This window comes from Thermobia domestica, chromosome 11 (genome assembly GCF_964235325.1).
Source record: "Thermobia domestica chromosome 11, izTheDome1.hap1.1, whole genome shotgun sequence".
Lineage (NCBI taxonomy): Eukaryota > Metazoa > Arthropoda > Insecta > Zygentoma > Lepismatidae > Thermobia > Thermobia domestica.
The window spans coordinates 170,671,952-170,698,819 of NC_137464.1; the positions used below are offsets into that span (position 1 = coordinate 170,671,952).

General features: G+C 35.4%; 2 protein-coding genes and 1 long non-coding RNA gene across 3 annotated transcripts in view; 1 reads left to right on the forward strand and 2 right to left on the reverse strand.

The window, feature by feature from the left end:
• LOC145663706 (uncharacterized) overlaps positions 1-20,024 on the forward strand; it is a 39,203-nt gene extending 19,179 nt beyond the window's left edge. The window contains exons 2-3 of the long non-coding RNA XR_014127236.1: positions 7,804-8,178; positions 19,866-20,024. This is a non-coding gene — a long non-coding RNA (uncharacterized LOC145663706). The remainder of the gene's footprint in view (positions 1-7,803; positions 8,179-19,865) is intronic.
• A 1,358-nt stretch (positions 20,025-21,382) lies between these two features.
• On the reverse strand, positions 21,383-24,316 carry LOC145665355 (uncharacterized). Its single transcript, XM_081732653.1, has one exon. It carries the CDS (start codon positions 24,314-24,316, stop codon positions 21,383-21,385), a length of 2,934 nt encoding a protein of 977 aa, XP_081588779.1.
• A 306-nt stretch (positions 24,317-24,622) lies between these two features.
• LOC145665356 (uncharacterized) lies at positions 24,623-26,557 on the reverse strand. The gene has a single exon (XM_081732654.1). It carries the CDS (start codon positions 26,555-26,557, stop codon positions 24,623-24,625), a length of 1,935 nt encoding a protein of 644 aa, XP_081588780.1.
• Positions 26,558-26,868: the final 311 nt, after the last annotated feature.

The window sequence follows — 26,868 nt, forward strand, 5'->3', positions numbered from 1 at the left end:
TATCGCGAGATATCTACAAGACAGCAACCAGACCGAAGAACATTCATCAGAATACATCAGCGGCTACGAGAACATGGGAGCTTTACACATTGTTCCAAGCCGGGAAGGCCAAGGACAGTACGTACCCGTGAATTAGAAGAATGAGTGCTACAGGCAGTGGACGAAAACCCATTAACGAGCACAAGACGTGTGGGGCTTGCCAAACGCGTATCCAATGCTCTCGTATGGCACATTCTCCATGAACAGCAGTTGTACCCATACCATGTGGAACATGTCCAACCTCTGACCCCCACAGACTTTCCGGCGAGAATGCAGTTTTGTCAGTGGCTTCGCAGAGAAATTACTGGCAATCCTCATTTCACTGATTGCCCTATTTACTGATGAACATGAGAATTGTCCTATTTACTGATGAAGCACAATTCACCCGGGATGGCATTGTAAATTTTAACAATTCTCATGTATGATCCCCTGCGAATTCACATGCAATAGTGGAGGTAGGACATCAGTGTAGGTTTTCCATAAGTGTATGGGTAGGACTTTTAGGTGATCAGCTTGTAGAACCATTCTTTCTTCCTAATACAGTAACTAGGATCTCATATTTGCGATTTCTCCAACACGATTTGCGGCTTCTACTCAAAGATATACCTCTCGATAGGCGTCAGCGACTGTGGTTTATGCATGATGGAGCGCCAGCACATTTCTTTAACCGTGTCAGAGAACATTTACATGCCCGATTCGGAAGAATGTGGATAGGACGTGGGGGTCCTATTACTTGGCCACCGCGATCCCCGGACTTAAATCCTTTCTCTGGAGCCATGTGAAATCGCACGTGCATTCTACTCCTGCTGCAACATTAGAAGAGCTTCGAGAAAGGATGGAACAATGTTGAGGACATATTCAACAGGATGCTGACATGTTATCACCAGTACGTGGATCTTTGCGAAGACGGGTACGAGCATGCATTCGCATGAGTGGATGACACTTCCAATATTTACTTTAATGATAGAGGTAAGTTAATTTCTCATGAATCTCTTCTGTAGTTACACATCTGGGTATTTACTGTTTACCTTATGATTAATACTGTACACATTACGAACATGACGATTTCTGTTTGTTGATATGGACAAACACGACATGTCCATAATTTTTTGCTTGTTGTAATACACTTACGCGTTCAACATGCGGAATGTTTCAGATTCGCTTCCCACATACTCGAATGTTGTCATGCTTTTCTCATTGCAATCCAGTTTGCGGATATTCGTTACGTTAACTGCTTAGCACGTAACGCTTCATCAGTGCCTTGCATACCGTTTGATTTACTTAAGTGCTGCCACACTTGTACATATGCATTAGTTGTCGGAATTCTTCCTGGAGCCATTTACAACGTGCATCACCAAACTTCGATTGCCTCTTTCATTTCCTGCTGGTTATGCAACCACACACAGCACGTAAACATTGTCCGCCATTTTGTATCTTTTCGAGCTTTCGACCTGGTACCACGACTTATGAATTACTGGTGGATAGACTCGCCCTCGATGTTCATCTTGAGCCCCCTTTCCTTGGGCAATTTTTCGGGAATCCCTCCGTTTCTTTGGGGAATCCCTTGCGCGCATATTGCATAGTTATCAACCATGCATTTCTGCATAGCGCAGACCTGACTTCGATAGTCATTCATTGGACCACCCTCTGTCCGATTCACACTGTTTGAGATATTCGTCTCTAAACTTCATTTTCCCACACTTTGGAGAGCCCCTATCTCCGTTACGAAGCGTTTGCGAGCACATGTTTACTAAGACTTTTTTATAACGTAGAGGTGATTCCTGTCCCCGAGGTAAAACAAAAAGTATAGACAAACTTCGGTGTAGAAATGCCTCGGAGCTGTGAGCACCTGAAAATTTTCGAAAAAATGCAAAAACAGCCATGCTTAAGAACAAAATGTCGGATCGAAATCGGGCAAAAGGAAATGTCCATTATTTTTAGTCCCAAATTCCATTAGTATACAATCGGATGTAGTGCAGTGGCGGTGCAACGGTGACTTCCAAAGAAACTTCGAGTATTTTATCAAATGTTGAATGAGGAAAATGAACAATAATCAAGTACAACAGTTTAGCAATCTAAAGGAATAGTACATCATTCAAATTATAACACTTAGAATCAGTGTTGAATTCAGACATTTTCACCCGGGGGGGGGGGAATGCGAACTTCTTGGGAGGGAGGGTTGCTTTTCTGTATTTTTGCAAGAAAGCAGCATTTTTAACAATTCCATTCACATGCACATCTTACTTAATATTGAAATTAATTACTGATAAATATTCAATGTGAGATTGTAATTTACAAAACAATTGTTTAATTTTATCAGCTTTTTCCTTTGACATCAGCTATTGACATCAGCTTTTTCCTTTCTTCCTTTTTTCATGACAAGAAGCTTTATTCGATGTAAGGTCATGTCGATGTAACAAGGGGTAAGATTGGAAAGACTGTCAAGGTCGCGTATGTTCTTTTTACTGTTCTTGACACACAAATCCGAAGTGAGCTGTCTGCTGTTCAAGAACGGGCAGCGGAGGTGTAACATACAAGACCATAAACTGAAATCAATAGCTGTTTCCAATAGTACACGTATTCTAATACTGAATAAATACGTCGATGGAAGGATATTATCATTAAGTTATTTCATTATTATATTGTTTCGGTTCTTATTAAAATCAAAATTATACACTTCCTATGTTTTGTAAAAAAAAAAAGAAATAATAAGGGATAGAATCGGATTCGATCTCGTGTCAAAATAATAAAATAACTACTAGTCCGCCACTCTATCCACCTAACCACGGAGACTACGTTCTGCTTGCTCTCTTTTTCTTAACAAATAATGCTCATTACCATGGTGGGTATCGCTTCGAACCTTAAGATGAGTTTTTCTGTTTAATTCTATATTTTCGTATGACATCTATATAATTCTATATTTTCGTATAGTTACAGAAGCTAATTTATATTTGGCAAACTATCTAGACACTAGGTTTAAACCAACAAATTCAATATTTTACTTTACTCTCCAGTTCCTTCCGTCAGCTCGTTCACAGCATATTGTCAATTTCCCTTCGCAATCGTGCTCTGCCTCTGAAAATTTCCTCGAAAGCATGATTGCCAGTATACACAAAACCGAGCGTAATTTTGTTTTTTGTTTATATTTTTATTATTTTATTATATTTTTTGGAAATATCTCTTTAGATGAATAGCTTTCTATTAGCTCCACATACTAATAACTGAATTTTACTCATTAACGTAAGGAAAATGGAATAAATGCGAAAAATCGTGAGTTACAGTATACGCGATTTTTTTTTTTTTTTTTTTTTTGCGCATGTGGGTACAAAACTGTGATATGACCTGGTATTAATAATTCTTTTACAAGTAGCAAATCTCGAATTTCTTGCTGTTTGACTGCACTTCTGATGAAATATAGATAAATTATAAGCCTGAGATACTATATCAACACAAAAGATGCAACTCTGTTCAGTTTTTACAATCGTGAATTTCACTTCACTGCAACAACATTACTCAGAAACTACTCAAGTCTCAGTAATGAAATTTTACTCACTTGTAATTGCACAACTATCGTCTATGTTGTGAAAAAATTTGGGATTTTTCACTTCTACCTCCCTGAGATATTTGATGATGAAAATACACGATTTTCGAAAATTCGCAAAGTTTAAAGATTTCCATAAAATCAAGTATACGGTTCTGAGATCTGAAATTTGTTTATAACGTTTTCTATTATATAGTCTCTATGTAGACAAAGAATTGAAGGCGAAGGCGAATCTTATTTATTTCGTTTCAAAATGTACATTCCAAAATGGCCATTTCTAGGTTTCCCACCTGAATATTCAGAGCTTCTTTTCTCTACGTTCTAAAGTACGTCTCAATGTGTACAGAACACAGAATATTGTCCATTCTATTATCTTTCACATTGTTTTGGTTTGAACTCATTATCTTTAAAACCTATAAAGTTACAGCGTTTAACGGAATCCTCTGAAAAGTACAAAATACGCTCAGGCGCCTATAAAAATGGCCGCCCCAAACAAACCTGAGCGGTTAAAAATAAATGAATACCCGTTTTCAACTCCCTGAATATGGTACAATCTTAGGTAAAAAAAAAGAAGAAGAAGAAATAAATAAATTTTGTCAGCAACCTTTGACCTGGAAATTGGTCGATTTCATTTGAATTGACTCAGATCAATACCAGTACTTTGACCATTTGCAAGAATATTTAAACAGATTTGATATAAACGTATCTTTGATCATGTTAAATAAATAACTTATATATGAATACTAGCATGATATTTTTTCTTACAGTTCTACAATGACAAATCTTGTAAATAATGCACATGATGTACATTCATTGTCAAAATTCTGAGCACAGTATTGATTTTTCAGAATTGTCCAAATATGTCGATTTTGTATCCAAGACTATGTCGATACAAAATCATATTTATTTGTATTCAGTTTTCAAACTAAACAATGTTTCTTATATAAGGATATGAAAATTCATGTTTTTGTTGACATCGAGGCAAATTTATTGAGGAAAGTTGCTTCGTAATAAACATAACATGAACAGACTAGACTACTAACGTCACGTTTTGTTTGATAATGCTTCATTTCAACCACAACTACTGTAATGGTGTGTGTATGAAGCCTTGCCAGTAGTTTTTCATTGCTTCAACGGTTGTGTATATGCCATTCATTCGGTAGGTAATATGAGCAAAACTGGATGTAAATCTGTTACATGCGATTTTACTGTTTTCATTCGCCTAAACCAGTTGAATAGTCTGAGGAACACGCAAATACTATAAAATGTAGAAGAGCAACTGTTAACTAAAAATCGAAAAACGTGTTCAGGTGAATATTTTGAAAGAAGAGTGTTATTTTATCCAAAACGTTTCAGTGATCGAGTGAAGCAGTGCGTCGAATTCTTGAAAGATAGTCACACTTCTCTGAAGGACGATTTCACTAGAAAATAAGCAAACTGAATAGACGTTAACCGCTGCGAAAAAAAAATAGAGCTATGGAAAAGCCATTTCTAATAGGTATAAAATAGGACAGTGCCCCATAACCTTCAAATCTACGGTCTTGGGATAGGATAGCAATAAAGAAACCATTTATTCTAGCAGAAAACATTACGAAACGATACTTCTGGGTCAAAAGTGAAATGAAATTACTTTAGAGCTCCTGGAGTCGCACACTTTTGCAAAAGGTAGATAAAGTAATAAAAAAAATTACTGGAGTCTGTAAAACTATTTTCTAGTCTAAGGGTCGGCAACGCAAACATACTCAATAAATTTGTTTAATTGAAAACAGGACCACATTTTAATCTCTATGAGGAATTATGTTTATTTTACAGAGCAAGTCTAACAAATTGGATTTTGTGTTGATTTTTCATTGAACATTCTGAAAAATCAGTAGTGTGCTTAAATTTTTGACAATGATTTTCTATTCCACATTGTATGCTCGTTCATGTGTTCATTCCGTCTATTTTGATTTCTCTAAAGCTTTGGACACTGTCATTCATAAAAGTTTGCTGTCTATGCCAGATTATTATGTATTTTACATCCAATTTTTGCAACTATTAAATCATATTTAAGAAGATACTTTATGTAATGTATAAACAATGTAAATCATCTGAGTACATTGCTAAATCAGGTGTAGCTCGAAGTTCAAATTAGGGTCCATTATTTTTCATAATATATACTAATGTCTTATCTTTAAAATTACACCATGCTAATTGTTTAATATATGGTCATCATCACTATCATCATAATATGTATTCTGCCATTATTGAGAGGTCACTTGCCGTAACTGAGAAGCTTTTATGCTCCACGGTGGTTCACTAACCTCTTCGTCTTAACGTACGATTTTTCTGTTTTGATATCGTCCATTAGTTACAGTCTCCGCTCCTTCATCTCTTTCCTGCCTCCATGCAATCTAGCACATATCTCATGATACAGTTCCTTCCTAGCCAATGTCCCAATCAGTTTCTCTTCCTCTTCTTAATAATATCTAAAATTGTTATTTTCTCCCTCACTATTTTGAACACCCTCTCATTCGATATTCGCTAGATCCAGCTAATTTTCTCCATTCTTCTGCACACCTACAATCTAATATAGCTGAATTCGCTTGACCCAGTTAATTCTAATACGTAGTGAGGACATAAAAATACATAAAGAAATTCGGAACGAACCTAGAACATAGTTAATTCTTACAAAAATATATCAGTGCATTGTTTGAGTTGAACTCAAAGAATTTACTTCTATTTAATTTGAAGAAGTGATGTTATATGGTCCTAAGTAAAAGCAAAATTTATATTACTCCAACATATTCTATAAATGAAAATTTAATGGACTTGCATGTAATCTATCAAAGATTTAGAAGCTGTTTACAGTTATACTTAGGAGTTGAGATTCAATAACCATACATGTTATGCTGTTATCAATTCCCATAAAAAGTTAGGATTCATAATATTGAAGTCAATGAAGTTTAACAATGCATTTGTCCTTAAATTACTTTTTAATGGTATTATTAGATCTCGATTTGAACATGTTTCGGTTGCTTGGTTATCTACTAATAAATCGCATATTAAGAGAATTGAACAAGTTCAGAAAATGTTCCTTCGTTTTCTAAATTATAAAAACATCGTGTCTCTGCGTTTCTGAACAGAATTGCTTATAGAATATCGCTGATTGAATTTGAATGTAACAGTGTATTTGAAAGGGGGCAATGGACTGACCAAATATTTGGTTGTTAATTCCTTTAATACTGTAATACTGACTTACTTGCGGAAATTGCATACAGTACTAAAAGAGTTAACTTAAGGTCAAGACCACTTTTAGTCAGTCGTTCTTTCTGAAGAAATGTTCCGGGCGGGGTGCAGACTTGGTATTCCGGGGGACACTCCTGGTACTATTTTATTTATTATTATAATATAGAAGTATTATTTTGGTACCCTCGAGGGGCAGTGCCTCCCAAAACATGTCTGGAAGAAACACTGCTTTTAGTTTATCCTAAATCTAAAAACGAGCATTTCAAGAATTCGCTTCTGACAAGAATGTGTTTCACTTATTCAATACTAAGACTTTTCGTCTAACAAATATCTACAATTACTTAAGTGAGCATGTAAAGGTTGTACATACGCTTTGTAATACTCAGAGCTACTTATTGTATATTGTGTATGTATTGTTATAATTAGATTTCAATATTCATGCTTTTTCTTTTCTTTTATTTTACTTTCGGGTTTTGTGTATTTAAGAACTTTCTAAAATTTTCTGTTTTTAAGCTTTCTATCTTCAATTATATTGGTGTGTATATTACTATATTTGTGCATATAAAATATATTGATGATATGTGGAATTCAAAGTAAACACTCTTTAAGTGCAGTGACTTTTCTCTTTTGAGAATTAGAGTTAAGTAAATAAATAAGATGTAAAAAGCGAAAAGGGGTGCGAAATAATCTATGAATATTGAAAAAAGTATGGATTACAATATCTCAATTTTCTGTTTTGGTGCTTTCCTGTTTTCAAATATTCGATGATAGGATTTTCTAAGTGATACTGGAATATCGTGTGGAAGAAGCATTCAAGAGTAATAAAGTGAGTAAAGTCAAACCAAACTTCTATTCACTGTTTTAGTTAATTTGTTTGAAATTTGCTAGTAAAAATAGACAAAGTAAATGTTACACGAATAAAAATGTAAGGACCTATTCATTAATTTCAATATCAATTTAATGCAATTGTATTTTGTTTTATGTTTACTTTACAGATTTTTGCTGAATATTTAAAAACATACCTATCTAAACAGTAATCGCAGCAGATATCTATACAACTTATTAAAGACTGAGTGAAGAAATGGGATCAACAAACAGCCATCATCGCGATCATGATCGCCACCATCCCCCTCCACATTATCTTCAACCATCGTATCAAATGAATTTTGCACCACCAACTCACAATCATCATCATCCACCGCACCACAACCATCACCATCATCCACCACTCCATAACCATGATCACCACCACCACCATCATTACGGAGCAATGTCTTATCAACATCAAGCTATGCAAATGCACCATGCAGAAATGGCTCAAATGCACAAATGAGCTCAAACACTACGTTGGAACTGAAAAGCCCAATATCGTAAGTATGATTTAATCTATCAATAAACGGCGGTGAATGTAGTATTTAAGTTTTTGAGTTTGTTTCATACATATTGAGGTTTTAATTTATATGCTAACGTTTCGAAAAAGTGTGGATATTTTCATTCTCTGATGTTACCTGCTACAAGTGATTAAAGTAAATTATGTTCACCAACAATTATGTTCTCAGAATTTGTTAAAATTCGAAGGGTACGTTGTAATTGCTAACTGTAAGGCCCGTTACACAGTCAAGCGGAGCTCCGCGCTCCGCGTCCCGTCTTCCGCCCTCCGCACTACGCGTATGTACTTACACAGTCATCCGTAGCTACGCGCTACGCGTCACGTGATTATATACAGGATTCTTCTCAGTCAGTGTTGCGAGTCAACATAAAAAGTTCGAAACGACAATAGTGGCATCTTAATATTTCTGTAAGAAGAGAAAACGAAGAACACAGAAAAATAAATGTCTCAAGATTCACCCCTTAGTTTCTCAAAGAAGTTTGAAGGGAGCTTTACGCCTGTGTATATAGATTTGCGAGAAGACGAGAAGTACTTCAATAATTTCCGTACGTCAATTCAGTCGTTCGATGACCTAATTGAAAAAAAATCCATCGAAATTATAAAAATGCAATTTATATAAAATTCATATGCACGCTCTTAAAATACAGCACTTAACAGATACTGTTTTTTAACAAATGAAAATAACCTATGTTTGTACATTTGGTTAGAACTTCACATCCAATCAACTATTTAATAGTAGAGATAAATTATTTGCCTCAATTTATCTTTTTTCATTGCCCATACCTTCATTTTTACAAAGAAAAAAAAATCTTTTACATATCTCGTTCCATGCCTGTTCACGAATGTCACGCTTTTTGTATTCCTCACAAGAGAAATCCCATTAATATGGTGTTAATTTAACCTCCGTGATAATTGAAACTGAAACTGAAATTTGTTGAAAGTCCAAAAATTACAATAGTCACGTACTGTTAACAGTGGTATATTAGAGGCACCACATGTACAGTTCCAATTAAGCAAAGACATTAATTGAAAGTTCCAATTAAACGAAGACAATGTAGCTAAATTAAAAATAACACTAAACAATATGAAAATAGTATTATAGAACAGTATAAAATATTATTTAGCAACTCACTATCAAAAATAAGAAAAGAAATCTGGATCAATTTGCATTTTGCTTTTGCTACCATGCACGTTTCTTTTTAAATTTTAAAAAGAAATGGCTGCTCCGCGCGCGGAGTTCCGCTTGACTATGTAAGCACCCATTTGCTCAATGGCCTTATCTGCCTCGCGGAGCGCGGAGCGCGGATAGGGCCACGCGGAAGCTGCTCCGCGCGTGGAGGCCTCCGCGTGACTATGTATGCACCCATAAGAATCAATAGAACAATCTTGCCACGCGGGACTCCGCGCGCGGAGCTCCGCGTGACTGTGTAACGGGCCTAACACAACCATAATTCCAAATCCTGCTTAATTTCCACCTTTCTTTTCTGTTCATTGTACTACTATGAGCAAAATAAATGACGCGTCTCTTTATTTTGAAGTTTTTTGAAAATATCACCGTTTTCTTTATATGTTCGAAATTTCGGAAGGTTTCCCCAGCAGGACAGGTTAATAACAAACCCGTTTTTAATATTTGTGTTAGATATTAGCTTAAAATAAAGAAATTAGAAGCAAAAAACATTAAATCGACAGAAATCTCGAGAATTACCAACTCTGCTAAAGTGGGAAATTTTCAAGAACGCGAGGGAATTCTGCAGTTCAACACGAAGCAGCGACATCTATGTCATTGAGAGAAGCGTGGATTATATCTACAAACGAAAATTTTAACGAAATATTTCTAGTATGTCTTATTATATGCATTATCAGCGAACTCTAAATATATGAATCTATGCTAAGTATTAACGTATAGATAGTGCAAATAGTGGAAATTACCTATGGAAAAAGACGAATTGTTAGCGCAATCGTAATGAAAAATCGTCTTTACTGTAGAACAGGTTCAGCTTACGTAAGAAAGCAAATAGCTCAGTTAGATAAAGCAACGAGTTTGTATACCGAAGGTAGACGGTTCGAATCCCGTGGAAGTACTGTTCTCATTTTTATCACTAAGGTTATTTTATTTATTTTTTATTTGGGAAAGAATCAAAATGTAACATATGTGTAAAACTCATGACGATACCAAAAAAAAAAAAAAAAAAAAGTTTGGATATTTTGATAACAGATTTCCCTATTAAATGTTTAATTTTCTCTATAAATATTTGTCTTAAATTGAAATTGTTTTGAATTTACTACATAAGCAAAGTTGCCTGAAGGAGGAGAGCTCAAGTAATAGATATTCTACGTAAAAGCAACCTATTGTAGAATGATGATGCTTCTTACCTTCAGCACATAATCTTAACGTTAGAGAGTCAGAGAGAAAAATCCTGTTTTTCCTCCCCTATGACCACTCATCTTAAAGCTCTATCTATAATGATTCGTGTCACATAATTTCGGCTCTCCAAAGACATTCATATTTATTATTATTATTATTATTATTATTATTATTATTATTATTATTATTATTATTATTATTATTATTATTATTATTATTATTATTATTATTATTATTATTCCTGAATATGAGCCAGAGCCCACTCTGAAAAATTGCATCTGGCGTTCTGAGTGAAAGTTCTATGGGACTATTAGAAAAATATATTCCCGTTTCCACGCTGATGGTAGAATTTCTTAAACAGTTATTGAATTACGTTCGAAAGGTAGGCGTAAATAGCGCCCCCGCAACAATGAGGCGTGGGGACCGCACAAGCTGCAAGGCCAAAAAATATACAGTAAGTACGCCGGGGCGGAGCAGGCCAAATTTTCACACGGGCAAAGTGACTTTTTGGCGCCCTTCCCCTAGTAGTAGCCTATATTTTACATTTTATCATAGTGTTTTTAATAGTTTAAACCAGGAGCGTCATTTCAGATTTTGCTTTGGGGGGGGGGGACAAGACCTCTTGATATAAGTAAAATTTCGCGTTTTTCACTGATTTACTACTATTCTAATGATAAAATCTATATACATCTCAAACTCAGGGGGGCAAATGCCCCTCCCTGCCCTCCCTAAATGACGCCCCTGTTTTAAACCCATTTTCAAAAAGAAATCCATTACCTAGGAAAACTTCACAAAGAATATGGCTCGCTATAAACAATACCAACTCCACCCCCTCTGGTCTAGTGGCTAGCACGCCTGCCCTCTGTGGTACCGGGTCCAATTCCCGGTGGATTACTGTTGAACGATAAAAGTGGTTCGGATTCCACTATAATTAGTATCCACATCTCCCTTGCCCATTAAGGCATAACCGTGGAACGCTAAACTCAAGCAAACAAACAAACAATACTTAATTCCCGGCACTTTTTATTCTACATGCCATCTCTCAATTTTTCGACACCGTGTGCGTGGGTTTTCTCGGGGTTCTCCCGTTTCCTCCCACTTTCTTCATTCCACCATTTCATTCATTACTCATCATCACCGTCTCCTTTAGCCTACCCGGCATAACCGTGGGACGTAAAACTCAAAGATTTCATTTTTTTTCAATTTTTCGATACAGCCCCCTTAGTACTATGAAACTCTCTTCTTCCATAGTGAAATGTAAAAAGATCATATAATTGCCACTACTTTACAAGAATATAAACCAAAAACGTCAGTAGAAAGCACATTGTAAAATTTACTTTTTGAGGCTCGTTTTGGTGCCCCTCTTTCTCTGGCACCCCGGGCAGTCTCCCGGCCCTTAGTCCGCCCTTGAAAGTACGGACGCATAACTAAGGACTGCGGAGGAGAGGTTAACCTTCATGTTATGCCACTGGTTTCACGTGTTTGAAATGTTCATTAAGTGATCGGTTAGTGAAATAATTTCGACGGTTACTGATGTTTAAAGTTTAGGTAAGACAAAGCTACCTAATCAAATACATTTGATATCGCGATGTCACAATTTGATTTTTCCTCACATAAAAAAGATAAAAACAATAGTAATAAACACCCTTACTCGTACTGGGCTCCTAACTAACTAACAACCTAATTCTTACAGACTAGTTGCTCTGACCAACTGAGTTTCGATTTCTTACGCGAAAGAAGTCTGTTATATTAAGAGGCATGCTTTTCATTATCAAAACTGTTCGAAGTAATACGAACATGGCTTAAGAACAGAGACGGAACTGAATTACCACTCGATTGACCTTGAGGGCAAATCACCAAAGCGTAGCTATAAACGTAAGTTCCAGCATGCATTTCTCTGGAGTTGTGTTCAGTATTCCTATCTGCCAGTCATGCTTGTTCGTAGGAGTAATATGTTACAAACCTAACCTTTCGATAGAGCACAATGACAGAGAATCAGAGGAAAGAAACTCTTGCCATTGTGAAAGTGGGATACCACACTGTGCAATAAAACTGACGCGTCTTCTTGAAGTGATATTTCATCGAAAATAACTCGTTTTCCTTTATATAGTCTATCCGAAGGTTTTGAGGGTTTCAAAATGAGGAAATGTTACTGACAAACAAGAACGCATTTATGGGTGGGTCTAGGGGGTCCGGACCCCCTCTGAAACCCCAACTTTTCTGTAAATTTAGCCTAATTTTGGGGATTATCTTTTAAAATTTTATTATAATTTATCCTAATATTGAAGTCGGACCCCTCCCGAAATAAATTACTGCATACGTGTCTCTGACAATTTTAAATATATTCGTTAAATAATAAAGTAAAATAACTAAATTAGGAGCAAAAAGCTTTAACACGGGCTAACTTTTGTCTACTGCCAATATTGCTAGAAGGGATATTAATAGCAAAAACTGCTAGTCAATGCTAAACCTTGGAACGTCATCCCGAACAACAAGTCTATTATTGAGAACTACATATGAAACATGTTATTAAAACTTATCCAGCTTTTATCTGGCATGAAATTATTATATACACCAAAATTCACTCTCCTAAAATGTGTATCTAAACAATGTAAGAAAGCAATGAAAATTTTTTTATCGAAATATTTGGGCAGGAAACTCTAACAGCCAGCCATTTTATTTAAATCGTAATAAACCCTGTAACCGTACGTTAACGTGAGGACAAAGCTTGGTAAATTGTTTGAAGAATAAAAACTCAATGTTCGTAGGTTCGAATCTATCCAGTCACCACAACATTTTATTCTTATGTGTAACGATGAAATAAGAAAAAAATGTATAACCGTTAAGACAAAACTTCAACCAAGTCTGAAAAGAACAATACTAAAATAGTAACACAATGACGTCAACCAAAAATTATTTCATGTAGCGTTTGGACGAAATTACAGCTGTTAACAATTGCAGAAATAAAAACAGGCTGGTAGCTGTAATGCAATCTAGACTTCTGAATGCATTTACTTCCTGAAAACTTCCGTCTCGTCATTGGTATGCCGTTAATCATTGTAAAACCTTTCAATTGGAAGTGAAATGACACAAACTAAAACAGTTTTAAATCAATAAATAATGTCTATGTGTAAAAGTAGGTGTCTTTTATCTGTAGTTCTGAGTTCCTTTTACTTTGAAGTGACAAATGAGAGAAGAAAGTATGGTGTTCGAAAAAAAAATCAAATTTGAGATTTCAACGAATTTATACGTATTATAGCCCCTAACACCGAAAAAGTTATTTTTCGATACATGTCTATCTGTTCGTCCGTCCGTTCGCTACACTTTTCTGTGCACTCTCCTAGAGGCCATACCGTTCAACTTATCTGCACCAAATTTTAGTTTAAGATTTTCATAGTATTTCCTATAGTTTTTTTATTTCCCTCCTACCCCCAAAACAAGGGTAGTTTCCTGTACGATGAAAATAGAAAAAATATATTTTCTCATAACTGGCTCCAACGATCTTGTTTTCTTTCTTTTTTTATAAATCAATATTTAATTAGCAACCCTATTTTGTGGTATAAGGCATTTATCTGAGAAAAATCTACAAGGGGTAGTTTATACTAAGGAGGTGAGTTTTTTCTCAGTCATTTTCTCAAAATGGACTCAAATGTTTTCGTTCATATTTCATAAATAAAGATTTCATTAATAACTTATCAATATAGCATAACTCGTTTGTCCTAAAAAAATGCGATGGGTAGTTTATTCTTGGTGGAGTGTTGTCTGGGCGATTTTCTCAAAAACGACTCAAAAGAGTTTATTCATATTTCAAAAATAAATATTTCGTTAATAACCGAACAATATGGCAAAACTCGTTTGTCCTGAAAAAATATGCGAGGGGTAGTTTACTCTTGGGGGTGTTTTTCCTCCACGGTTTTCTCAAAAATGAGTCAAGCAATTTTGTTCGTACTCAGAAATAAATATTTCATTAAAAACCTAGTAATATGGAATAACTCGCTTACCCTGAAAGAATCCTCAAGAGATAGTTTATTCGGGGAGTTATTTTTCCCTCACGATTTTCTCAAAAATTACTCGGACAATTTTATTGATGATTCATAAATAAGTATTTCATTAACAACCCTATATTTTAGTATAAGTCATTTCTATGAAAAACAATTACAACGGATAGTTTATTTTTGGGGTCAAGGTTATTTCCCCGACAATTTTCTCGAATGACAGGCGATTTTGTTCAAATTTCGCAAATAAATATTTCATTAATAACCAAAAGTATATCTTAACTCATTGTTCGAAACAATTCACAAGAGGTAGGTTACTCTTGACGTGTTCTTTTTGAACGACTTTCCCAAAGTGACTCATTTGATTTTTTTCATATTTCATAAACAATGATTGCATTAATTGGTCTATTATATGTCTAATGAAAATGTGCTCAAAGTGTGAGTTAGTTTTGTAGTGTGGATTTTCTTCAATCGAAGTTTTTTATTCGATAATCTGACATTCGATGAATTTGAATAATACGATAATTTTATTCGTATTATCCAAATACACACTTCAGTAACAACTGCGGCCTAACACAGTTAAGAAATTGAATTGAAAAAGTTTAGTGCGGTGGCCCTGTAATTGAATATTTTTTGAGAAACTCCCTAGCTTTTTGTGGTAAACTTAGGCTTTTCTTTTTCGAGCGACAAAAGAGAGAAGAAAATATAGTGATTGTGAAAATAATATCAAATTCAGATTTCAACGGATTTACGTTTCATGGCGTCTACATACCGAAAATGTGACTTTTCGACACCCGTCCTTCCGGTCCGTCCGTTCGGCACACTTTTATATGCACTCGCCTAGAGGCCATACCGTTCAACTTATCTACACCAAATTTTAAACTTAGGGTTTACTTAGTATTCTTACAGGAGCTTTTCCATTTTTTCCTACCACCTAAAATAAGTGTGGTTTACAAACAGCCGAAAATCGAAAAACGCTATTTTCTCAAAAATGGTTTTAACAATTTTGTTTATTTTTCATTAATCAATATTTAATTAACAACCCTATATTGCAGTATCAGATATTTCTCTTAGAAAAATTTACAAGTGGTAGTTTATTCTTGGAGGTGACTTTTTCTCGACGATTTTCTCAGAAAAGACCCTGGCGAATTTTGTACACACTTCATAAATAAATATTTGACCTTACAACATGGTATAAGTCAATTGACCTGAAAAATATATGAGTAGTAGTTTATTCTTGGACTTGAATTTATTCTCAGTGAGTTTCTCAAACACGACCAGTTGGCAACCCTGTATCTCGACAACGAAGCTGAATTCGAAAACTGCAAGAGGACCATTTGTCTCCTTTTGATGTCACGAATCACCTGCCGAAGTTTGTGGACATCTTTCAGGTTCACCCTTAATGAAGCTTCTTTTCGAAAAGTTAACTATTAACTTTAGGCATTGTTTATCTTTTCTTAAATCACAAATGTCGTTATTAATTTTAAGGCAGAGAACTACTTCTGAGAGAATAGATCTTGAAAGATAATATTAAAACTTAGACTTTTGTTTTCGAGACATTCCAGATAAGACGAGACATTTTACAAGCTATCTCGTGTCCAAAACATTTGCCTCGTATTATCTTGGATGTCACAAAGCGCGTCTTGTCTCTTTCTCGAGACATGTCTTATCTCGTGCGCATTCGTTAACACTTGGAAAAGATTATCTTTCTACTCAAAGCATTGTTTTTATAATGGTTGCATATTTATGATAATTGCTGTCCACATAAATTACAGTCCTTTCAGTTGAATTAATTATTATTATTATTATTATTGAAATTGCAATATCTAGTTTAACGTTGGTCGATTATGCACCTACGCTAAGGGAGAATGATGATGAATGAAATGGTGAAATGAAGAAAGTGGGAGGAAAATGGAAAATCTCAAGAAAATACATACCCATGCACACGGTAATTGTCCACCTCAAATTTCACTTGGCGCGAAGTGGAATCGAGCCATGGACCCCATGCACCAAAGGTGAATGCTCTATAATTATTATTGTTATTATTATTATTATTATTAATAATAATAATAATAATAATAATAATAATAATAATAATAATAATAATAATAATAATAATAATAATAATAATAATAATAATAATTGTAGCGAGCTCAACGGGTTTCAACCGTTCGACTTAACCAACGTTTGGGTGCCTATTCGTTCGTCGGCTCCATGAGAACTTCTCATAAAAGACATTTCATTTTAATGAAACTAGTAAGTGCCTTCTTTTAGCTCTGCGAAGTAACTTTTGCTTAAAATATGAATCTGCAAAACATACGAGGTAAAATTAACCAAATGGTGCAAGTTTCCACTTATATATACAAAACAATTTTGCAATATCAACTACGTGAATCTTGTCCCATAAAGAAGCCGAAACCCCTACACCGAAGAGCCCTCCGAGATTTGATCATTGTCCACACGGACTGAAATTGTCATTTGAAGCCAAGACTTTAATATGAAGCCAATAATTTCTTTAAAATAGACGGAAAATTCGGAAGATATAAGCATTTTCATATTTTTGCCTTTTCTTATAAGGGAGCCGTAGCCCCCTATACTGAAGAGCCCCCCCCCCGGAGATTTGATCATTGTCCACTCGGACTGAATTTGTCATTTGGAACCAACACTTTAATACGAAGCAAAATATTTCTTTAAAATAGACGAAAAATTCGAAAGTTATAAACATGTTAATAATTTTGCCTTTTCTCATAAGGGGGCCGTATTAGCCTACACTGAAGAGCCCCACGAGATTTGATGATTGACCACTTGGACTGAAATTCTCATTTGAAACCACAACTTTTAATATGAACCCAAAAATTAAACTTTTACCCCAATTTAAACTGACTGGGTTCCGGTTCCTTCCAGTATTGTTTAGTTTAGTTAAGTGGTAATTTGTGACAGCTTCACATCATCAAAAGAATGTTTCACTTCAACTCCCCTCCCCCAGGAGTTCGTGCTGGATCCACCACTGGAATCAATAGACACTCTTCCTATTCTTTTTGTCACCCTTGATTGTGTAGGGGCTCCGTCGTACAAATAAAGAAGCGGTAATATTACAATCAAGGGGCGCTATATATTAGGTATTTTTTTAGTTACCTACCCCTAACCGCACAGGGCCATCTTTCGTAGAATAAAAAATATTACGTGATATTCCAATCATGAAAGGGGAGAGAATGCTGTAAATATATTTCTTATTCATTTTGTCTGTCCTGCTTATCAAAAATTACTTTCTGTTGGAAGGGTACTGAAATGAGAGGGGCAAAATAAAAAGTCGTACCCCCTCCTACATGGTTGCTCAAATAAGTACTAAAGAAAGCATTTTAAACTAAGATATTTAAGATTTAAACTAGGAAACTAAGATATCCTTACATTATGTAAGGATGGCATATTCAGGATTATTATTATTATTATTATTATTATTATTATTATTATTATTATTATTATTATTATTTGAATGTTTTTGGAGCACCGAAATTTTGTGAGACGAACAATGATATGTAGAGGTTTAAGATGGGTGGTCATAGAGGAGGAAAAACCAGGATTTTTCTCTGTCTGACTCTCTAACGTAAAGATTATGTGCTGAAGGTAAGAAGCATCATCATTCTACAATAGGTTGCTTTTACGTAGAATATCAATTACTTGAGTTCTCCTCCTTCGGCCTACTTACCTTATGTAGTAAATTCAAAACAATTTCAATTCAATACAAATACATTGTAAAACTTTTCCGTAATTAAACATCTAGGGAAAATTAAACATTTAATAGGGACATCTGTTATCAAAATATCCAAACACGTAGATAGAAGAGTATCTAGTGAGAAATATTGTGAAACTATAAAATTCTCCAAATTAGAATTAACATTTACTGGAAAACATTGCTCCTAGGAAAACATTGCTCCTGGAAAGGCATACTCATTCCAATGGTTTGGAAAATCTTCGCCGTGACACACAAAGCACATCAAAGCCACTAAAAAATTGAAATGATTATTATTTTCTTTGATTTTTGTATTTTTGTTAACTATGAATAGGTACCACGTGCTCAAATCATCGACAAAGGGTATTATTTAGAAGTGATGAGGCCTCTGAGGGAGGCTGTGACGAAGAAGAAACTGGAAGCTTGGAAAAATGGAATATGGATGCTGCACCATGACAATGCTCCTAGGTTTTCGACGCTTCTCATTAGGAAATTTTAGCGAAGAACAATATTGTACGAAAATCACTCTACCTGCCCGATTTGGCATATACACACTTCTTTTTATTTTTCAAGATGAAATTTACCTTAAAAGATCGTAGTTTTGAACTCATAGAAATGGTGAAAAAATAGCTACGAAACTTCCAGACCATTTCGGAAAGTGCATTACAGGATGTGTTCTATCAGTGGAAGACTTATTGGAACGATGGCTTAAGAGTGGAAGGAACTGTTTTGAAGGAAATAAATCTGAAAAAAGCTTCCACAAACGTTGGGTACCATTATATCTCGAAAGTTTGGCTTCTTTATGGACAGACTTCTTATCTTCGATGTTTCTTTTCATTTGACCATTTCTCCCTGGATACCTTTGTTCACATTTACAACAAATTGAATACGTTCCTCTCGTATTAATTTTAATATACTATACGGAATGCAATTTTTCGTCTCATTCTCGTGGGTGGTATATGTATTCTTTTATATTGAACGATTTATTTTATAGGATTTATTCTTAGTATACGGAATATAAGCAATACTTGTTCATGTATAACTTCCTTAATCTATAATAATAATAAATTAAAAAATAAATATTTGTCCTCATAGATAACGTATGCCAGCATTATTTCAATATTTGTGACACACACACACACACACATATATATATATCTATATCTATATCTATATCTATATCTATATCTATATCTATATATATATATATATATATATATATATATATATATATATATATATATATATATATATATATATATTTGTGTGTGTATCTGTGTGTGTATATAGAATAGCATTTTTCTGTATAAGATTATATGAATCTGCTTTTAAACATAGGGCTGATTTTGTATAATCAAGATGACCATAACATTTTCTGATTACAACTAAAATGGAAACATTTAATAACTATTTACTTTCTTTGTTATTTTAAAAGTAAAGTGAATGATATTCGGCTACTTTAAAACTTGATGAAACGTATGGTTTGCTTGTACTCAAATTACAAACGTACCATCAATGTACTTAAAACAATTTGTTTTTGGCTTAATTATTAAATTTTCAATGCTCTCTTCTTCCAGAATTGTATAAAAAGAAGTTAACAATTGCTGGTGAAAGAGATGTCACTCTAGCCACAGATCCGTTGAATAAAACATGAGGGAACTTGTTGATTTGATGTGCGATTAATGTGCTTATGTAAATGAATTTTTTTAATGTACGTAATTGGAATAAATATCATGAGAATAAAAATCATTAAATCAATGCACCATTTTATTTGGATAGTGAAAGAACAGTGCGAGTCCAATATAAGCCATCACAAAAAACATTGAAATTCGCATAAAAATTTTCAGCTTAGTAGGTAATTAAAAAATGAAATTCATTTGAAGTACACCAAAATATAATTTCCTTATAGAAATATTGAAGTGCGATTTTGGACTTGTATTGTTCTTCCATCCCGATACATTCAAATCCAACCATACTAATCTTAATAGATTACAAAACAGTATTGTATGAGACATTATAGCATAGAACATTTATTTGTATTGCGGTTTGCTCTGACTTCTGCATCAGAAAAACATGATAGTAACATCTAAAACGCCACTAAAGTTCTCGCTTTAAATTTATAAACAAATTGTGATCATTCACTAGTGCTGCAGGTCACTTGTATAACTGTTGATAAACAAACAAACAAAAAGAAAAGCATAATCATACACATGAATTTCTCGCACACAGACATTTCTTTAAACTAGGAAATAAGTCTTGATACGTAAGACTTTGCAAAGTCGGGAAATAAAGTTGACTTTCTGTAAAAGCAAAAACATTAAAAAAAAAAGATTCTGCAATTAGGAGGAAGATTTGTTTCTAGTTCCGTAATTATAGAAAGACAATTTTGTTTTCCGATTCGGCAGTATTAGGCGTCGAAATTTATTTCCTCTTTTAACACATGTCCTGTGTATCAAATTTCATGTGTATGTGCTTCTTTGTTTATCAAGAGCTTATGTGAGTGACCTGTAGCCAGTGTGACCACCGCTAGTACTTTCGTACTAGATCTAGTACCTTTTGTAATATTTTAGTGTTCTAGTACGTGGTCGTTGTAATCCTTGTGTAGGCGCTGGTTTCTTAATAATTTTTCGACGTTGCCTTGAGACTGTTCAATATATTTGCATTTTATAACACACAAGATTATATGAATTCAAATAATACAAATAAACTTGCTATATGAACATTATTATGTTTGGATTAATGCGATATTAACACAACACACGTAGCTACCGTTGCTTTCTTGGTGTCACGTTTTTACACACACACTCACCCCTGCTGGGGAGAAAAAGTATTAGTTTTTATGCTGCTGCCTCTTCATTTACTTACTGGCGTTAGTTTTTATTGAGAAGAACGCTCAGTTCTGAACATACCGCCCGCCTTGAAGGAATTCCTTCAACAAATCTATGAATGATTAATTTGGTTCATGAACTTAATATACACAACAATAGATAACACAAGTTATGAATGAATGATATAAACATAAACAGAATAATGCACACACAACACAACACACTATGAATCGCACAATGTACACACTATGAATAACACCAACACATTAACTCTGCTTAGGAAGCGGGCACAATTGACGAATGGATCTTCTTGTTGTACTTCTGGTAGTTTTCACTGTTGCCACTCGTACTATTCCGTCCTTCCCAGGAAACAATTGCACAATACGTCCAGTTTTCCATTTTAGAGGTGGAATGTTATCACCTTCCAGAAGATTGGGAAATTTTCTTCTCCACTTGGATCGTTCTATAAGACTTGATAGATACTCCTTTGACCATCTGGACCAGAATTGCTGATGAAGTTGTTGTATGTATTGCCATCTCGAAAGTCTGTTGACAGGAATATTTTTCAAGTTAGGTTCTGACATGGTAGTGAGTGCGTCGCCTATTAGGAAATGACCTGGTGTTAAAGGATGTAGGTCGTTTGGATCATTTGATAATGGTGTTAGGGGTCTAGAGTTTAAGCAAGCCTCAATCAGTGTCAAAATAGTGTTCATCTCTTCGTAGGTGAGTGAAGCATTTCCCACAACTCTCTTTAAATGGTATTTGAGAGATTTAATTGATGATTCCCATAAGCCTCCAAAGTTTGGTGATCTTGCTGGAATAAAAACCCACGTGATGTTATCAGCTGCTAGAAAATTATGTAATTTTTCTTTATGGTGTTCTGATTCAAATAAAGTCTTCAATTCTTGTAGTTCCCTTTTTGCACCAACAAAGTTACTTGCATTGTCAGAATACAATTTAGCACATTTTCCTCGACGAGCCATGAATCGCTTTAATGCTCCAATAAACGCCTCTGTAGTTAGATCACTAACAAGTTCAATGTGAACCGCCTTAGTCGCAAAACACACGAAAAGTGCTATATATGCCTTATGGAGTTTGGCTCCCCTTCGGTTACTCGATTTAAGGTAAATGGGCCCACAGTAGTCAACGCCGCTGTGAAGAAATGGTCTTGTTGGTTGAACTCTGTCAGCTGCTAGATCTCCCATCATCTGTTTACCATCTTTAGGATTGTTTCTGAAACATGTGACACACTGATGCACAACTTGACGAACCAAATTCCGTCCACGTATTGCCCAATACGATTGTCGCAAGGATGATAACAATAATTGAGGGCCGGCATGCAATAGCTTCTTATGTTCTTCTTGAGCGATTAACTTTGTCAAGTTGCAGTTAGCTGGAAGTACAATAGGATGTTTCTGTCCTTCAGTAAGATCTGCTGCATTTAATCTTCCTCCGACTCTGATGATTTGCCTCTCATCCAAGTATGGATTCAAATTTCTCAGTTGACTTTGGTTGTCGACTTCCTTTCCTGATCTCAACGCATTTAATTCCTTGTGAAATGCTTGTTGCTGTGATAGTTTAATAAGACATTCGAGTGCTTCATGTAATTCACTTACTGTAAGATGTCCATGCTGTCTGTCACAATTAGATCTTCTCATGTTGTGCGCAAATCGTAAGCAATAAGCAGTTACACGTTGCAATCTTCTTAATGATGAATATCTGTCTAAGAGTTGACACGGTGTTGTAGAAAACATTACTGCTGAATTCTTTTGTCGCTCGGGAACATCGCTTAGGTCACAAACATCTTCCCTCGTCTGTAAGTCTAATTTCTCAGATAACCAGGAAGGCCCATGCCACCATAATTCATTATCAAGAATCTCTGACGGTGTTAATCCTCTCGATATATGATCTGCTGGATTCTCCTCTGTTCTGATGTGTCTCCATTCATAGTTACAAGTCAATTGCTGAATTTCCGCCACACGATTTGCAACATACGTCTTCCATTGAGAACAAGGTCCACTTATCCATGCTAATACAATGGTGGAATCTGACCATAAAACAACCTTATGGATGTTGCAATGTAATGCTTGTATTACTTTCTGAGTTAGCTGTGCAAGTAACAAAGCTGCACAAAGTTCTAGGCGAGGAATAGTTGTCTTCTTCAAAGGTGTTACTCGAGATTTTGAACATAGTAAGTTTGCTGTGAATTTTCCATTTTTTGTGCTGGATGTTACATATATACAAGCTCCATATCCACTCTGAGATCCGTCGCAAAATCCGTGAATTTCTACCTGCGATTGTGTTTCTTGAATAACCTTCCGCTGAACATGTAGTGATTCCAACTCTTGAAGTTGCTGCTCAAAAGTTTCCCACTCTGAATGCAATGGGGCTGGAACTTCTTCATCCCAATTCAATTTTAATTCCCACAAACGTTGCAGAAATATTTTTGCCTTAAGAATAACTGGTCCTATTAATCCTAAGGGATCAAATATGCTCGCTACTGTAGCAAGAATAGTCCTCTTCGTGATTTGTTGAGGGTTGTTTCTTGGTTTGACAGAGAAAGAAAATGTGTCTTTAATGGGATTCCACAACAATCCTAAACTTCTTGTGATGCAATCATCATTTGGTTGAATGGTGAAATTTGATTCTTGAAGTTCACTGGGTATTTTTGAAAGCAGTGAAGTGTCGTTGCTACACCATTTTCTCAAACAAAAACCACCTCTTTGCAGAAGAGTTGTGAGTTGACCTTGTAATTCATGTAGTTCCTTCTTCGTGTTTGTCCCTGTTTGAAGATCATCAATATAGAAATCTCTCATTACAACTTCTGCTGCCTTAGGAAAATTCTTTTTCTCTTCTATGGCTAGTTGCTGAAGACATCTAGTGGCTAGGAAAGGAGCTGCTGCAGTACCATATGTTACAGTTTTGAGTCGATATATTTTTATTGCTTCTTGAGGGTTTTCTCTCCACAGTATTTTCTGGTAGTTTGCATCTGAATCATGTACCCTAATGTTGCGATACATCTTCTCTATATCAGCTGTCATGACGTATTGATGTTGCCTGAATCTTGCTGTTATGGAAAATAATTCTTCTTGGATTGTAGGCCCGACTCTCATCGTCTCATTTAATGAAAGTCCAGAAGTTGTTTTGCACGATGCATCAAATACAACCCTGAGTTTGGTAGTAGTACTGGTCTCCTTCATTACGCAATGATGGGAAGATAGTAGTCTGGCATCATTGTATCGCTCTCTGCTCTAGTTATTTCTTCCATATGGCCCAAATCTTCGTACTCTTTCATGAACGCTATATATGCCCTTTTTTTCTCAGGATCCTTCATAAGCCTTTTTTCCATTGAATAAAGTCTTCTCGTTGCAATCTCCTTGGATTTACCAAGATTCCCCACATTTTCTTTAAAGGGAAGTCTGACGACGAATCTCCCAGTCTCGTCTCTCCGGTGTGTTTCTTTAAAGTGTCTTTCCGACTTAATGGATGTTCCATTGAACATTCTTCTATCGTCCAGAATTTTTGTAATTGCTCGTGTATTTTTCTGTTGTGGAGAGGTGACACACATTTGTCGAAATGTGTGGTTGATTGTCTATTTTTCCAGCTACAATCCAGCCAAACAATGTTTTGTGCAAGGTTGGATACCCTGCCTTGAGCTTTATTTGTCCTTCACAAAGTAGATCAAAGAATACTTCCGCCCCCAACAACATGTCAATACGCTGTGGTATGTTGAAGTTAGGATCTGCTAATTCAATGTTGGAAGGTATTTCCCACAATGACGTGTCTACATGAACCATAGGCAAGTCTTGTGATATTTGCGGCAATATGATGAAGTCTAATGTGGCTGAATAATTGTTATGTCTTGACTTAATTGTAGCCTGAACGCTATGGCATGACCTTGTATTAGCATTACCTATACCATTTATGTGTACAAAGCTATTACTCTTTGTAAGTCCCAATAATTGAACCATTCTGTTTGTTAGGAAATTGGACTGAGAAGCACAATCGAGAAGTGTTCGACACATTTGAAAATTACCCTGTTTATCTTTAACATATACTACAGCTGTGGATAGCATAATGCTTGGTGGTCTCCTAAGATTCTGCGGTCCACTGTTTGTAGAACGAATATTCTTATCTTCACATTCCTGCCCGAGTGATGTGGTCGCAGCGAGCGTGTTTTGACCTTGACCTATTTCCCTTTCATCTTGTGGTTCATTCGCTCTAGTGGGCGATGGACAACGCGAGTAGTGCAGTAATGTGTTATGCTTTTTATTGCATATTTTACAATTACCTGATAAGCACTCATTTGCCTTATGCGCTCGTTTGAGACAATTTATACACAAAGAAAGACGTTTAACTTCTCTAATTCTATCTCCTATAGATTTTCTCAACAATGATTGGCATTGAAATAATTTGTGTGAGCCTTTACAGCTGGGACATGCATTGTTGTCGGAATACGTTACGTGTGCTGTCGTTGAGTAAGAACTCTTTTTGCCTGCCTTATTTGTTTGTTGATATTTGTTATTTGGAACTGAGGGTGTCTCTTTAGGTCTAAGCTTATTATCAACTGCGTCTAAAACTTGGCAACGCTGCTGTAAAAATTGTGTCAGCTGTGACATGCTCGGTAATTCATTCGTTGATTGTGTTTTCTCCCACTCCTTATGTGTTGTATTATCTAGTTTGGTCGCAATCAAATAAATAAGTAATGCATCCCAGCTTTCTGTCGGTTGACCTAATGATTTTAAAGCCCTCAAATGTTTTACTGTGCTGTCTAAAAGAGATTTAAGCGAAACAGCCGACTCACGTTCCACCATTGGCATTTCAAATAAAGCTTTGACGTGTTTGTTAACAATATACTTTTTGTTTTCAAAACGTTCTTTGAGTAAAGTCCATGCTACGTCATAGTTTTCAGAAGAAATTTCCAAGGCTTGTATTACTTCAAGCGCCTCCCCACGTAGAGAAGAACGTAAATAATGAAACCTTTGCACTGGCTGCAATGTGCTATTGTTATGTATTAATACCTGAAACGTGTCATAGAACGACAACCACTCATCGTAGCTTCCAGAAAAGGTCGGAAGGTTTATCACCGGCAACCTGACTGATGGATTAGAATTGCTTGCTTCATTGTTTTCATTTTTCTTTGCACTGGAGCTGTGTTGATTTATGAACACTTCCGCCTTAGCTGCTAAATCAAAATAAGTACTCTCGAATTGCTCTCTTTCTTGCGTTTCCTGATCAATTTCTGATGAACCCTGTAACATTTCTATTTCGGATTGTATTGCATCAAATTCATCATAGCACTGTTTTGTTTTCTCGTAACGTAACACTAACTGCGTAATATTCTGATCTTCTGTAAAACTATCTACAAAAGGTTTAAAACGAGTGAGTTTGGCCTTAATTTGGCCTCTCTTGAAAACTAATTCTTTCATTCTGTCCGTCATGCTTCACTCAAATTAAATACACTTTTAACACTTACGTTCTAAATGAGGCTTTGCTTTTACAGGCTTATTTTGTATAAGTGATACAAGGATAATATTATATTGAAATATGCACTCACTACCTACCTTGTTAACTGCACTGTAGAATCCTGATCCGGCCCGGAGGACCATTTGGTCGTTCTAATCCTTGTGTAGGCGCTGGTTTCTTAATAATTTTTCGACGTTGCCTTGAGACTTCAATATATTTGCATTTTATAACACACAAGATTATATGAATTCAAATAATACAAATAAACTTGCTATATGAACATTAT

Excerpts from the sequence above, each read along its gene's own strand:
- LOC145665356 (XM_081732654.1), bottom strand. The coding sequence starts at position 26,557 with ATGACGGACAGAATGAAAGAATTAGTTTTCAAGAGAGGCCAAATTAAG.
- LOC145665355 (XM_081732653.1), bottom strand. The coding sequence starts at position 24,316 with ATGAAGGAGACCAGTACTACTACCAAACTCAGGGTTGTATTTGATGCA.